A 16,774-nucleotide genomic window follows, 5' to 3' on the forward strand; every position below is an offset into this window, starting at 1 on the left:
ATATATATATATACTGTTTTTATATATACAGTATATATATACATATGTGGTATAGTATCATACACAGCACTAGATTACAAGGCACTAAATTCACTTCCATACAGGCTACTTTTAGTACAGTAGCTTACCATCAAACCAACACTCCATTTTTATTGAACTATTCAGGTTTTGCAGAATTGTGCTTGACATCTCAAGACTCTTAGAAACCCCTTAAACAAAAACCCTGGCCTCTTGGAAGGCAGAGGTGGGAAACATACATCCACTGGCATGCTGCCATCCAGTCAAAGTCCAATTGAGGGCAGAACAGGACAGAACAGAGCCAGACCAGGGGACTGAAAAGAAAAGAAGGCTCCTCTGGCCCTGTCTCTTAAACTGGAGAAGCCCAGAGGAGTGATGCTGGCAGTGTGGGAAAATGTGCTTTTCTTTGAAACACGCACAGTAGTGCATTGGTACACACACACACATACACACACAAACAGACAACTTCATTCACAACATTGAAATGGGTGTGCACATACTACAGACAAAGATAAAGTGCGCCATTCACACATGCGGGCCTAAACACACTCACATACACATGCACGCTCCAATTACTCGCACACCCCTTGTCACATTACTCTACAACTGCAAGCAGCAGCTTCGTGAATAGAAACTTCCTTGCCGCCACAAATATTTTGTTGCATTGATTTGAAGCAACTGATACGGTGAACTTCTAAATCCAACTCCAGAGAAGTTCAGTTGTCTGATAAAATGAGGGACAAGTGTGATTTATTTGAAATGCCTGTTAAAGGTGGATTTTACCCTCCACCATTCCGAAATGTCGACACTCTCATATCATCTCATCCTAAACCTTGTCGCCTTCTTTCTCTCAATCTCTCTGCAGATGAAAGGGACAAAATGCAATCTCTCCATTAACTTTTGATGCTCTACATCAAAAGTTTTCCGCCATCCAGCTCATCACGGGTAAACATTTAAGCCACCACAAATTCACTGGTCAAACTTGCTCCAGACTCACCGTAAATCTAACTGGAGGGCTTAATTGCGAGAATGGCTGACAAACACAGCAACAAAAGCAAACAGCTCAGCAGAGACGGAACTGAATAGGCTGTAGGGTCTGTGGAGAAGAAAGCACCTCTCCTTGCAACGGATAAGTTTTTTTTTCTCATTGCAGTAAAGAGAGAGAGCGAGAGAAAGAGAGAAGTGGAGGCTGAGGATATACTCTGCATGCTCCTCATGAACACTCTCCTTTCCTCCAGTGAATACAGGAATCAATCTTAGACTGGCTGCTAAAGCTCAGCTATGAAGAAGCCTTCTCCCCTCGTACTTCACAGCCAGACAAAAGACACTTCAGGGAGATATAGGCATTGCCCCCCCCCCCCCCCCCCCCCCCCCCCCCCCCCCAAAAAAAGCAAGATACATAGTCCTCACTATCCTCTTCGAGGCAGCTAGAAGAAACTCATGCAGGATAGTAAAATTAAAAGGGTGATGGGAGGAAAGCATGGATGTATGAAAAACCTGGAGACAGTGTTCGAGACAGAGCCCTGTTTATTCCTATGAGAGTTGCTCAGTGGCACATGAAGCCAAAAAAGTTTAACTTCCTTTAAAAAATAACCCGAATAATCAGCCATGATTTCTATGGGGCCCATAGAGCAGGCGCACTAGAGACGTGCCGGCTAGTTTCAATTTAGCACTCTGCTAACTTGAATAAGGATTACATGATTTCATTATGTGGCTCTTCTAGACTTTCCACGTTATAGGCTTGAATGGATTCTGATACTGAAACAAATCATTTCACACACAAAATATATCCACTGATTTACAGATGTTTCTTTTACCATACAAATCTATGAGAAAAAGTCTTTTTGGGCCCCATGGCATCACATGACGGACACATGCGTCGTAGCATGCACACACAAATTCATACACAAATTTCTCCAGCATGAGTAGGATTGTGTGATAACTACATTACACCTCCAATGTTCTAATGTATAAAGCATTATGCTATACTTTCAACCCAACAGACTACGTCTAACATGTACGCACACATGCACACACACACACAGAATCAGAATCAGCTTTATTTTCCAGATATGAGGACACATACTAGGAATTTTGCTACATTGCTCATATAGTGCTTACTCATGCAAAACAAACAACAAAAACAAACAATATACTGTATGCAGACTATAAACAGAAATAGTATAGACAGGTTGAGGCAATAATGCAATGAAGAGTGCAAAGTGTACAGGATTAATTATTTTATGACAATTTTTTTTTTTTTAAATTATGGAGCATGATACAAATTATGCTGGAATAACACACACACACACAATACTCTACAATAGTAGACATGCACTTCTCTGTCTCACCTTGCCAGTTGACTTGGGTCCCTTCCAGATGCAGAAGTAGCAGATGAACCAGGCAAGGGCCAGACACATGGCTAGCTCCCAGCGCATTCCTCCTATGTGCTCAATACCATCTGATATCTTCAGTACTCTACGTCTGATTTGGCACAAAGAAAACAGATAACTTAAAACTTGATTGAGTTCATATTATTTTGTGACATATGACAAATCCTTTGGAAACAATTGCTGCAAAACGGAAAGTGGTATTGAAAATTACAAGTCTCTGCAGACTAGAGAAAGTATGTATGACTTACAACACAGAGGGAGGATAATGGAAACTAAATATTTCCTTTATGTTGCTCAATAAAAGTAGTAATGCCATTTTAGCTGGTTAACCATAGTTTCTAGTTCCGTCAATGCGTTGTTCAACCGCACAAAGTACTCCTCAACTGTCAAAACACTGTCACCCTAGTTGGCATACTATACTAACTTACAAATATAACGTACAATGAAATGTTTATTTCTTGAGTCTCAAAACCCATCTATGTTTTGTAATGGAATAGGGAAACAATCCTATGCTCTAGTACACATTTGTATTTGATCACTAAAAGCCTTTATTCTCTTTTATTGTTTCTCCATGTATACTTACTCAGTCACTCAGAATGAGTTTATGGCCATTCTGACCAAACAATACATCCACTTTCTGTCACCTCCTCAAAGAGCAACATGACATTGAGGGGACTAACCTGCAGTACAAGATTACTTAATTGACCTTCTGTGATTCACACTGCAACTTCCTTCTTCTGTCCATGACAGCTGATCCTCATCCTGCTGCTAACCTGTCAGACTACTACAATGTAACTACAAGGTAATACAACTGTAAATTTGCAACAGCATTTGTGGAGCTTTTTTGTGTGGAACATTGCAGTCTTAAACAACGTGAGGATGGCATGGCAACAATATTTACACTTATGGCTCCACCACTCCTACCTAAGATTTAGAAGTCACTTTCCATCTGTCATCTGATGACTGTTAGTGGGGAGAGAAGTGTTTTTTTCCAACAATGCCAACAATATTTGCCTCTGCAATGTGGTCAATGTCCTGAATGATCATGTCTGATTGGCTTAAGGAATACACCTTCAATTATCTTTGTCCTTGATAGGATGGGGACAAACCTTCATGATAAAGGCAGTCAACAGCATTGTGCTAACACAATGTTAACAGTGTAGGTGCAAAATACAGGGCATATTATCAGCAATTATGACATCATAGCTTGTTGGCGGTGGTGAATCAACACTGTTTCCGGTTTGTTGAAGCAAAGCCAGGGAACAGCATTGATGGAGGATGAGAAGCGAGACCCGGAGCCACAGAACTACATGGTGCTGCCAAATCTTTGCCACCGAGTTCACCCTTGGAGCTCCTGACCAGCCATTGATCATCGTGACATGTTCTTGGTGGCCAGCCACAGGCTAGGTCCAACACAGCCCCCCTGGTCAGCCGAGAGGGCAAGATGTGAACGCTAATGTGTGTAAATATGTTGGGTGTGTTCTTAAACGTATGTAAATCAGTTTTACATGGGTGCAAAGTGTGGGCATAATGTTAATGTGAGTATGATAGAGTACGATGTAAACTTTTGAAATGTAAAAAATAACAAATTATAGCATCCTCTTGATTAAGAGACTTTTTGAATATGAAGACAACTGCATTACTGCAGTTTTTTTTTTTGGTTCAATAAAAGTACTCTGTCCAGACATATAACTATTTTAATGATGCACTGGTAATATTGTTGTAGATATGTACAACAGATGTGTTTGTTTTTTCTTTTCATTAAACTCTCCTTCAGGGATTTAAGCTTTGTATTTTAAAGAGTAAAGCTGGAATGATAAAACCATGCAACATTATTTTGGAACACCAAAACAAACATCCATGTAGTTAACAGAATACAGCTTGTTTAACTTTTCCTTATTTTGGTTTATGCTGTAAATACAGTATAAAACATGACAGTCTGTCTTGGCATAGATTAAGCAATTGCTATTGTTGATAGCGATTGCTATTTTTGCCAACAACATGGTGATTGACTTTTTATCAATTTCTTTTTGGCATGTCTTTCTCTGCGGTTAGGTTTATGCTTGTTGGCTCAAATCTGAGGTTTTTATTACTGTTACATAAATCATGTCACTTAATTTTTTTTGATTTAGACACAACATTGTTGATCACATTTTAAATTTAACAATTTTACTGCAATACATAGTTGTTGTTTTTAAAGGAGAGACAGAGATTTGACCCAGCAGTGTAAACATAGCCATTGGCAACGAGACAGGAAGTGTGGTCAGCATTACACACTGACCAGGCCTGATCCGCTGCCACACACATGGCTCTAGCTGGGAGACAGCAGGCCTACCAGGGTCTGTTGACACACAAATATGAAAAGGGCTGACTAATTATTGGGGGAAAGGATTCGCAGGGGGTCAGTGAAACATTCTGGAGCTGTCAGAAGCTCATATTCTCAACATAGAAGCTAATGGCGCTAAAGGAGGACTTGACCTAATATAGCAAATCCTTGTGGTGTTACATGCAAACTGTGATACCATTAATACTTTATACCCAGAGATTATCATAGTATGCTCTTCAATGGGACTTTGCACAAACAAACAAAGCGTGCAATGCCATTTAAAAACTAATGGATTTGACAGAAAATGGAAAAAATGTACTCACTCCCAAAACTCAATGACTGGAGAGGTTCCGTTGGGGTTTGTAATGTTGGTGGAATTTTCTCCATAGTAGTCCACACAGTTCTCTGTGGATAATCAATTATGTGTTATTATTTTTGAAAGCATATACTGCAGATATAGATGTAGTACATGTATATATGGCACATTAAATCCTAGGAAGTATTTTGTATTTTCTTTACTCTTAAAACACAAAAGATGCACATGGAAATATATGTTCATACAAATAATTCACTTTTCCACTGTTCCCTCCTATACCTGTATTCCAGTAGTGCCCACAGCCAGCCCATGGCAGCTCGGTGGTGAAGCAGTTGAAGAGGTAGAAGATGGCCCAGGCAAGGATCACTACGTAGTATACGTTTAGATGAGCTTCAATCACCTGCGTTGCATAGCCAATACCTGCAAAGGCAAAGATTTACAGATCATCGGGCCAAACTTCTTTGTCTCTGCAGGTTTCCAATTTTCTTTTTTTTTTATCATTTCGAATCCTGAGCACCCCCTAAAGAAAGATATCAAGTGTGTGTTTTCTCACCCTCGAAGAGCGGGCAAACTTTCCTCCAGCAAGTGATGCCTCCCTCACTGGTGAACTGACCCAGGGCAGTCTCCAGGAAAAACACGGGGATACCACAGCACACAAAGAAGATGACATATGGAACGAAGAACGCACCTTTGTGCACATAATAGAAAATACACACAGAGTATTAATACAAGTTAAATGTGAATGAATGAGACGTCTGCCAGTATAATAATTCAAAATACGATAGGAACCATTCACAAAATTCAGAAAAAAAGCACATACTATACCACCACACTTATTCAGATAAGTTTACTTTTACTTTTTACTACAGATTACTTTTTCAGATCATGAATTCGTCCATACTATGCTGTCTAATAAGGGAACCTACCAGGATTGTGCTTAATGAATTAAATGATAAAGGACATAAAAATGTAATACTTATCAGGCAAATTTTTACAAAGTGAAAGCTTATTCAAAAAAATTGAAAAAAAATACAAAAAACAAACAAAATTGTTGTCCTCCTGTGGTGCGGTAGAAGATAAAAGAACTTGCCTCTCTTACTTGCACATACATATATATATATATATATATATATATATAAATATATATGTATATATACTTTCACATATATGCATACTCTAATGCATATACAGTATATACACATGCACATGCACATGCACAAACATATATACGTGCATACACATGCATACATGCATAATGTGACAATGTGTATGAGTATTAGGGTATATGAGCATGAGTACAGTATATATGTACGTTGTTGGTATGTATGTATGCATGTATGTATGTATGTATGTATGCATGTATGTATGCATGTATGTATGTATGTATGTATGTATGTATGTATGTTTGTATGTATGTATGTATGTATTTGTGCATAAGTACGTATGTGTGTGCATGGGGTCGGAGGTTGACAGATGGGTCAAACAAACGGTAGTTTCACTCAGGAGACCTGAGTTTGTGTCCTTTGCATGGAAGTCAACTATTGCGACTTTTTTACATTTACTATTTCACTTGCATTTATAACTTTATTTATGCAAAAAACATACAAATTTTAACCCAAACCGTGATTTTTTCCTAAACTTAACCAAGTAGTTTTGTTTTAAATCACAATGTTTAAAACTGTGACCATGTGTCCAACCAGGAATTGGTACGTTGTTAGTATGGTCCTTAACAGAAAAGTTCCTTCTAACAAATACTGTAAAGATGTAAAAAAAGGTGAGCCATAGATTCTAATCAGTGAAACATTTCAAGAGTTAAAAAGTGAGATGTAAATGATTCTTTCTTTGAATTACACCCTGTATCCTCCCATTTCTTTCGGCTTTTGTTCGGGTTAAAATAAGTTTGTTATGTAAACTTAGTTATGAATTTTTTATAAAGTAGTCAACGTAAAAAAGTCGCAAAAGTTGAACAAACATAGGTCTCCTGTGTGAAAGTTACGTATTTGTTTGACCCAGCCATCTAACCCGACCCCCAACACACATACACAAATAAGCACACATTACATTCATGTAGGTGGACTGTATTTATATAGCGCTTTTTTAGTTTTAACCACTACTCAAAGCGCTTTTACATAGTACGGGAACCAATCACCATTCACACCAGTGGCAGAATGTGCCATACATTGGACTGCAGGGATCAAACTACAAACCTTCCGATTGGCAGGCAACCACTATACCACTGAGCCACAGTCCCACCTTACATACATACTGACTTTAATACATCCTCATACAAATCTCACACATGCATGCTGTGTATGTATGTATGTATGTACATGCATGTGTGCAAGTAAAGTATTCAATTTTGGCCTAAAGGCATCTTCTCATACTATTCTACTTATGTATCAATGGTAATGTTTGCCCTCCTTTTTGTTTCTTTTCTTTTCCAAACTTGCTTTTTCCATTCTTACCTGTCTTACTTCCTCCTTTCTGCTAGGGAACTTGTTTTATGTCCACCATTTCTTTTAAACAAAAACCTCTCCATCTTGATTATTTGGTAAGCAGTCGGTTTATGTTTGTACTTCTAGCACAGACAAGGGAAACATCTTTACCTCCACCATTCTTGTAGCAGAGGTAAGGAAACCTCCAGACGTTGCCCAGCCCGATGATCTCTCCAGCCACAGACAGGAAAAACTCAATCTTGTTGTTCCAGTGGCCCCTCTCATTGTATTCCCTGTGGTCTAGGCTGGAGCTGGACCCTTCAGGGTCTCTGCCATCCTCTGGTTTACCGTTTATAACGGGCCCGCTCTTCTCAGCTGTCATGACGCTTCAGCAGCCCGCTGAAAGAGAGAGAAAAAACACATGGACAGAAGAATTTTAAAAGGTGACCTCATACCCTAAACTTCAAATAGATTTATTGACTTTTTCCGGAAATTTTGTATCTTTTCCTAGGACATCTGAATGGGACAGTGCCATTAATGCAAAACCACACCCATTGAATACAATGTAAAGGTTCAAATCAACAGAAAGCAGTCCAATTAATTTTCACTTATTATGTAACTGCATGGCCCTTAATCAGCCTTGAATCTAAATAAAGAATGAGCAGTGTGATACCTCATTAAAGCATAACAAAATCATGAATAGTAATAGAGAAGCAGACATTGTGCATTAAGATTGTCAAACCAGAATGAGGAGGCAGAAGAAGAAAAACAAGCTTTCAATAACCTGCAAGTTAAACCACTAACTTATGTGAACACTGCCGCACTCTTCTGATGGACATCACTGTAATGCCTGAATTGTATACAGCATGTAGCATAAAAAATAACTTAATAACTTGTTGAAATACAGTTACAGCCTTCATTAAAAATCAATCAACCCCATCAACAGTATCTACTGTAGCCTACTGTATTTAAGCAGCCTAACAAGAAGTTCATGTCAACAAAAAGAAAACAAAAAGGATCATGCAAATAGCTATCAAAGACATAAAACAATGAGTCGCTTTACTCACCAGTCTACTATGGAACAGTGGCAAACCTCTTTTTGGCTCCCGCGATGATGCGCACTAACAATTGCCTTTACAAAACACAGGGTGGTTTAGCCCGGTGGAAAAAAAGGGAGAGAGGGGGCAAAAGAGGGGGGAAAAGTACAATCTGGATCCGCGTTGAGTAAAGTGGTTTTGTTGAGTCTCCCGTCTATATAAAGGAAGATCCAGACGTGGCAGAGTGACGGTAGATCTTGCACCAGGCGATGGATAACCTGCGACTGCGCTTACACTCTCCAAGCGGTATGCTCTCAAGTGCCTCTAGTTGGATAAAAGCAACGTGGTAACCAATCAAGCTTTCACACCAGCGTTACCACGGCGCAGAGAGCGCAGGTTGACATAAGGAGACGGGCAAAACACTAGAAAGAAAGTTAGGTTGGTGTACAATATATGTAAATAACTTATTACATGAATAACATTTTATAACAGCTGCACAATTACGTTTTCATGTATACAAAAGGAAGGCATTAAATAAATAAACACATTTCTAACATCACCATGGAACCAGTCAGATGTACACTACCAAAGATTGTGATTGCAAGCATTAACATATTTGTTTTTTTCTTCTTCATTTTAGGTCTTCTTTCATAATTACGTCCGTTCTGACAATAACAACACACTGAATCAACAAAGAGCCTCATGTGTAAACAAACCAGAGTGTGCAGATGAATAGGCAGCTAGTTTGGTTTGCTGGAAAGTTGGAAAACTAAATAGCTAATTCAGATTTAAATCTTGATTTTAATGAATAAAACCAGAGAAAGTCTTTGATGTATACTTAACAACAGTATAATAAAACAATTATACGGAAAAAGTCTGCAAAAGTGCTCGGCCAAGCCAAAAACCTTTGTTAAATATCTTGTTAAACGTATTTGTATAAGTATCAGTCTGGCTCTCTTGTCTGTATGAACATGTGACAACACGGAAATAACATTCAAAAAATGTATTTCCTTCACCTGAGGTGTTTTGTTGGTTGAAGACTTGTGGAAAGTCTCAATCTTCAAAGGTGCAGTGACCCCATTTGATTCATAAATGAATGTCTGGTTCCCTTTGTCAAAGCAGTTGCTCCTGGGGCTTTGCTCTGAGCATACCAACTCACACCTCTTTGTAAAACCTCTCCTCTAGAAGTCACTCTACACCCGAGCATGCAATATCAATGCGTTTCCTTCATTTGAAAACATTGGATTGTTGTTGTCACTGGTTAATGATGAATGATCAGCCTGTCATAAAGTCTTAATAACCCATGCTGCTTCTGGACATTAAAAAAGGGGTTTATAGGGGTTGTTCATACACAAGTGGATTGCCTGGTTTCCAGGCGTGATAGACTCGGTGCACAAGGAACTCCCCTGACTTTAAAAGCCTGACCTAGTCTCTAAGAATCCCTTTACGCAAGGGTCACTTGTCATTAGAAGCTTAAAGGAAGTGCCCTGCATAAAAAGTATGGCCACCCAAAGCTGCTGGCAAACACTCACAGTGCTTTTTAGTCAGAGTCAAGTCCTTTATTTATGTCACTCTGTACAACATTATCAGAGGGGGAATGCCTAATGAGGATGAAGCCTTGATAATTTCTTGCAGGTATATAGGCTAATGTTTCTGTTTTCATGGTCCTTTTATGGGCTGCATGTTGCTGCAGTAAAATGAGTGTGGTAATATAAGTATACATAAATACATTTGACCCCATCTAATGTAGTGACAGACTACACTCTTGCACTTTAGGAAAGTCTAAGAGTGAGTTGAGGACTGTGATGTGAGAGAGATTGCCTCCAGAAAACTTGTGTTAGGAATAGAAAACCTTCCACTTTAGCAATAGATGGCCTATTGACAAGATGGCTACAGGTCAATCTCTTCAACCATTATCCTTCTTGCCTACTGACTCCAGAACTAGCAAGATGTTTCAAAGTGGTTGGCCGCCTCACTCCTAAGGGACCAACTTTTTGTTCCATTAATTGTAGTAGTTGGGAGGAACAGAACAACTTGGTCATCCAGTTAGGACACTGGAAAAAAGACTTGTTGCTAGGATAGCTTTCATCAATCTTCAACAAGGTGTTGCAAGTGTAAAGTGAGCTAAGAGATTAGATAGGCGGACTGAAAGAATGTTGTATGTTAGAGGCATAAGTAGAAGGAATACAAAATGATAAGTGGTAAAAATGAAGCTGACGGACAGAGAGGAGACAAGCAGAATAAAAGAAATGGAGGAGAATGGATAAAGCTGTTTATTGCACATGATGTTACAGTGTTTTTTGAATGTTTTGTGAATGCAGTTTTTCCTCGCCACTGTCGCACTGTTGCTTGCTCTGGAGGAAACTACTAGGACTGTTGGGTCCTTGTAAATTCTGGAACGTGGTCTAGACTTACTCTATCTGTAAAGTGTCTCGAGATAACTCTTGTTATGAATTGATACTATAAATAAAATTGAATTGAATTGAATCTCTCTATAGCAAATATGTACATAGTTTAAAACTCAAGAGTGAAAAGTGCATTAAATAAGTTCATGCATTTACTCTTTTCAGAGAAAAGTTATGTTTTTCACTCAACAACCTTAGCAGCGCAATGCACTTTTTAATTGTTGGTTTCTGAACAGTTTTTCACATTAGCAGGGACTGAAAAAGCAGACAAGAACAGTTTTTGTGTGGGACTTAAACCAAAAAATGCACAAATCCACTTCTTTTGGCCTATGGCCCCAAAAGCACAACTCAGAGCAGGGAATAAAAGGATAATGAAGCTTTATTGTCCAGAGAACAATCCAGGCAAAGGTACAAAATCGTCAGGAAGAAGACGTGGTCAAAAATACAAGTTAGAAGTTTACCAAAACACGGGGAAACAAATACTAGAAAAAATGCTGGAAAGTGAGACACACAAGATACTACAACAATCTGGCAGAGATTGAATGACACAAGGTGAGTATATACACTCTGGGACAAGGGAAGACAATTACAGACAGGAGACACACATTATGGAAGGGAGTGCAAAATATGCAGAAGTAAATTATAATTAAGATTGTTCCATAATTAAAATAATAATAACTGAGTGCAAAATAGGCTGGAATAAATAGTATTGATTATTATATTACAATGTGAACAGCTCTGAAATAGCGAATTGTGAACCAGTAAACAATCATATTAGAGACAGTGTTGCTGGCACTGTGAGTACAAGGGGACAGATAAACTAATAACACTTGACAGCAACAAAATGATTGGATAATTGATAACTTAGCAAAATGTCCTAATTCAGATGTTTGTGTTAGAAGTTAAAAAGGAAAACACAAATATAAAAAGAGAGTAACCAAGTAGGTAGTCTTCTTGATGGAACTTTTGTTAAGCTTCATTCTATCTTCATTCTCTATTTTTGAATGGAAGTCATTCCTCTGATGTGCTTTTGATATGTTTGACACTTTTGGAAATGAGCCCATCCAAAGGAAGAAGCCATATTTACTGACAAAAGACAAAGTTATAACTTCCGCCAGAGCTGTGCAATGCTAATGCTTCCCTGGGTGTATAAACCTGCCGCTCAATAGAGATACCACCCCACTACTTGATATCAACAGCAATTTGTTTTGAGCAATTCAACAGAACGAACCCAGAACATTCAAACATGGGTCACTTCACTGGCAAAGCCTCAGACTGCATTGATGCACAATTTTCACAAACAACAAAAAGAAACGGCAAAGAAAAGTAAGGAGAAAAGAATCTAGGGGAAATGCAAGACAAAGAGCCCAGCCAACAGAGCTCAAACTCAGGTTCAACACACTAGCTGCAGCCAATCCACAGCATCCATTCAGCGTTTCTTTTATCCCCATGCAACAATTAGTCTGGTGTCCAACAAAAGGTAGTTTTTACATTGACAAAAATAGTGTGACAGTATCAGATAATAGTATGAGGGTGTGACAATTGAGCTTGAGTCACAAACATACACATGGACATGCATATACACAGACACACACGCCAGTACACACACACACTCTGACCTCACCTTACTGAGTCCAATAGGTTTCTCTACTTGGCAAGAGGGGAGCGTTGAGTAGCTACCAACCAGGCCACCCAGTAGTGAGTGAGACCTGCCAGCAACGCTCCCGTCCATGCACATGCCAATAGAGCTGAGAAGGCTGATATTGGTATGCTGAATATTAATACTATAAGAGACTAGTGCTTTGGTGTCAGCATGCAAAGCAGCAACACAGACAAACACACTACTTTACAAATCTCTCCTCTACACATTATATTACACAACAATATTTTTATTACAGGCCTTTATGCGATAACAAAAAATATCATTAGGTTTTATTTGACAAATATCAATATAAAAACAGTTTCTGATGTGAAATGGATCTCCTGCAACGGTTTTTGGCATATTCTCATATAATGATAATGCCGTTTTATAGCAGTGTGTTTAAAACAATAATAAGGCTTACCTCACATCACTGAGTACTTGACACTGAACAAAGCCTTCAAGTGATGAATAAATGCTGCAGTGTGAGCAGTAAGTGTCATAAGTGCTGCTGCAGAGGGAGCTCTTCATTTGCTCCTTCAGTTTGGCTGAGTCAAGCAGTCACCTTCACCAGATTGTTCTGTTGATTTGTTGACAAACTGTCTGACTCTCTAAAAACTGAATGTTCACACTGACGAGACCTTCCTTGTCAATTGGGGCAGATGGGGTAAAAAAAGGCCAACTAAAAAAACTAATCATACTGCTGCACATGTTTAAAGTTAAAAGAACTGCGGATCCTACATGTTTTCACGTCTGCCTGAATAGACCTCCTCCTTTATATTAAATAAAACATTTACCTGACAATGACCTCCTTTTGCTTTGCATTGTGATTGTCAGAAGGAGAGGTGGGAGTGGAGTCACATCATTACAGCAGCACATCGTACGGCAGACAGAATGATGGGTTGGGTCAACAAAGGGAGCTGAGAGGAGCAGAATGGATGGAGTTCTTGGGTGACCCCTACAAAATTTAGCAAAGGAAGTTGTGGTTCAGCATAGTCATTTTTTTCTAACAGAAATTCCAAATGCATACAAAAGTGTCAATATTGATTACTGTCATTTTCAGTCACACAGTCACTGGCTGGCAAGGTAATACTTTCATTCAAGCCCTTCACCTTGCAGATTTCTCATGATAGACAGATAATATTAAACTCGATGTGCAATTATACATTCAGCTATTCTTAGCTCTATCTGTCTCCATCCTCACCTGCCAGAGTCTTTTGATGCACAAGCTATCAGTACATCCTGGAGTGCACTGGACCATGGTGTGAAGACAAATTGTGGATTTCACTGCTGGCGGTCTCTCTGTCCCTCTCTCTCTTTCTGTCATTCAACCAACTCCCCCTCCTCAGCCTATCCTTACCTCAAGATGATATGTCTGGGATATATGACACCCCCACGTCTTCCTCTGAATTTGTCATTTCACTTATTGCTGGCTGACATCTCAGTACCAACACAATCAGCGGGGGAATCAGGGCTATTATACCTGTGGGGTTTAGAGGTGGGACGGTAATCACGTACCGTATGAATTACTCTGTAAAGGAAAAATATATCTCAAGTAGAAATGCTTACAATCTATGTGCAGAGCAGCTACAGTACAACATGTGGCAAGAGTTTTCAAGCAAATATATTTAAATGGGTCACAAGCCAAAGAGGTTTGGAAAAACTATAGCAGGCTTGTTAGCGTGAAGGCCTTTCTAAATATTATGTCACAGATGACCTCTACTGGTCAAATCTCTTCATTGCAACATCTCCATCAACAACTTCTTCAATCATCTACACTGTCACTCAGTTCTTTCATTCTCCTCAAATGACCCTTAGTTTTGTGTGAAATAACCAGCATCAACAAAAAGTTCCAACAGTTTAAAACTATGAATGCACTCCAACAATGAGCATATGATTATCATTGTGTTTCGTTTTCCCAAAAACTTTCAGTCCTGCCCAAAGGTGTGTCATATCTTTTTTGGCTAATGTGCCAGTATAGTAATTACAGCCCTGAGGTGTATTTGGGAGATAACAAGTCACCAAATATCACCTTTGCTTTGAATCTACCAACAACATAGCTGTTAGTGCCATGAATGCAACGTGTGTTTTCCCACAGTCCCATCCCCCCAACAGGAACCATAGTCTCCCCTTATCCCATTAAGACAATTGCCAAGACTGCCATTCAAACATGTGCACGTGTCCGTGTCTCTCTGTGTGTGTGTGTGTGTGTGTGTGTGTGTGTGTGTGTGTGTTTGTGTGTGAGAGAGAGAGACAGAGAAAGAGAAAGAGAAAGAGAAAGAGAGTGTGTGTATAAGGTATTCATGCAAACACACAAACAAACCAACATATACGGACCAATGCACACAAATATACCCACCCATACACACACACACTGGGCAGAGAAAGAGTAATTTTAAAATCAATCCTTTTGGAGAAAAATAGTGAAAAAGAAGAATGAGAGCCCCACATTCTCCACCAGTGTTGGCTGATTGTAAAGGACTGTCAGTTACTGCAACCTTCTATTGGGCCAAAGGAAAGCAGCAGGATTCAACTTGGGGCCCAATAAGGGCTATTCTTCCTGGAAATCGGCCCTCGCACATGGAGTTGAATGCACTTGGGCGCTAATCTTCCGAGCTGTGGGATCCCACTCTATATTCACAGGCTGTGCCACCTCAGCAGGCATAGCCATGCATGCTGATGCTATTACACACCACCAGGGTAATGCTAAAGCTAACACAGGGCAAATGCACTGAATTCTCTTTATTGTTTTAAAAATACAACAATTAGCTGTCCCCCATGTCCTTTCACTGTGGATTAATTCACTGGCAAGTTTCATAAAGACTGTTGCAGTAAAAGCAGTTCCAGTCAGTGTTGGGGAAAGTTCTCAGCACTTCCGTCACTCTGGATTTGTTGTTGTCGTGTGTCGAGCTGTGAGTAACGTTAAGCGTTTTGTTGAGTTACCTCTTTAGCTAAATGCTCGGCGTGAATTTAAGTTTGGCTTTTATTGTGAAAGGTAAAACCACAAAGAGTAAAGCTGCGCAGACAATATGGAAATAAATAAAGGCATCTTTCCTCCGTGGTTTTCATATATTAACCATCGGCTACACAAGTGACGCCAAAGACACTTCGAACTGGACTGAAACAAATCTGTAGAAACCACCTCTAAATGTAGTTTTGATTCAAGTTGCAAAAGTCCTATTTTATTGATTTTAGACATAAGTAGAAAACGCTTCTTTTCATTTCGACAACTTTTGGCTGAAATAACAACTGTTGCTTGCCAATTTTATTAGTTGTAGCTAGCGAGCTAATTAAGCTAACATTAGCTCCATGAGCTTGGTTGAAATGCCAACTGTCTTTTAATTGTTTCCAGCTGAATCGATTTCAAACTACAATCCTGTAAAATTGTTTTAAATATGTACTTGATGGCTTACATTCATGTTATTGTGATTAAAAGCTTTAGCATCCTGTGAGCAAATAACGAAACAGCGTTGATTCAGCAAAACATAACCATGTTAGTATAGAGGGGTGAAAACAGCTAAGTCACAAAATTAAAATAAGAGAAGAACAACACCCCTTATTTTGTTGTTGTTGTTGTCATTCTTCATTTATTTTCATTGACTTCTAACACTAGTTCAATAATACTAGTGGACATTCTGAACACTAGGGGTTGCATTGTGCTTGGGTGATAGAGAATAGTACTGCTGGCAAGCACAGAGGAAGAATAAATCCTCTTGCCATGAAGTTAACACCAACGGGGTAAGCAAGCGTCGACAAGGCGTACCTCCTATGGAGCAATTTTGATGCTATCAAGCCGTCACCGGCAGTTAGCATTACGTTGACTGCTACTTGTTTTGGCGCCACTTTGACAGCGAATCCCATTACATCTGAAGCATTGAAAGACTCTTTGTCCATTATTTATTTCTAAAGAAACACAACAATGCATAAAATGCTTCATTACCTTGTATCTCACGTTATATCGCTGTAGCAGCAGTTTCTGTAAAAAACAAGATAAGCTTGCAGGCAGTTTCAACTAACGTTAGCTAGCTGTTTAGGTTCAATTACTAATGTTAACTAGCATTTTAGTTAGCAATAATTAGCCTGAGCCTACGCTCTCCATCTCTGCAAGATTGGGAATGATTGAGATATCTCTTGGCACAGCTACCTGAAGATTTACAACTTTCAGGCAGGTTGCTCAATCACATCTACGTCGTCAAGCTCAGTTG

General features: G+C 39.2%; 1 protein-coding gene across 1 annotated transcript in view; it reads right to left on the reverse strand.

The window, feature by feature from the left end:
* The window catches only part of slc6a11b (solute carrier family 6 member 11b), a gene marked incomplete at its 5' end in the record, with an annotated part of 21,553 nt that extends 13,666 nt beyond the window's left edge, over nt 1-7,887 (reverse strand). Inside the window, 5 exon segments of the mRNA XM_032512802.1 lie at nt 2,370-2,502; nt 5,061-5,142; nt 5,333-5,473; nt 5,607-5,741; nt 7,660-7,887. Of these exon segments, the coding sequence (XP_032368693.1) occupies nt 2,370-2,502; nt 5,061-5,142; nt 5,333-5,473; nt 5,607-5,741; nt 7,660-7,870 (702 nt within the window).
* Nucleotides 7,888-16,774: the final 8,887 nt, after the last annotated feature.

The sequence above is a fragment of the Etheostoma spectabile genome, chromosome 4 (genome assembly GCF_008692095.1).
Source record: "Etheostoma spectabile isolate EspeVRDwgs_2016 chromosome 4, UIUC_Espe_1.0, whole genome shotgun sequence".
NCBI classification, from domain to species: Eukaryota; Metazoa; Chordata; class Actinopteri; order Perciformes; family Percidae; genus Etheostoma; species Etheostoma spectabile.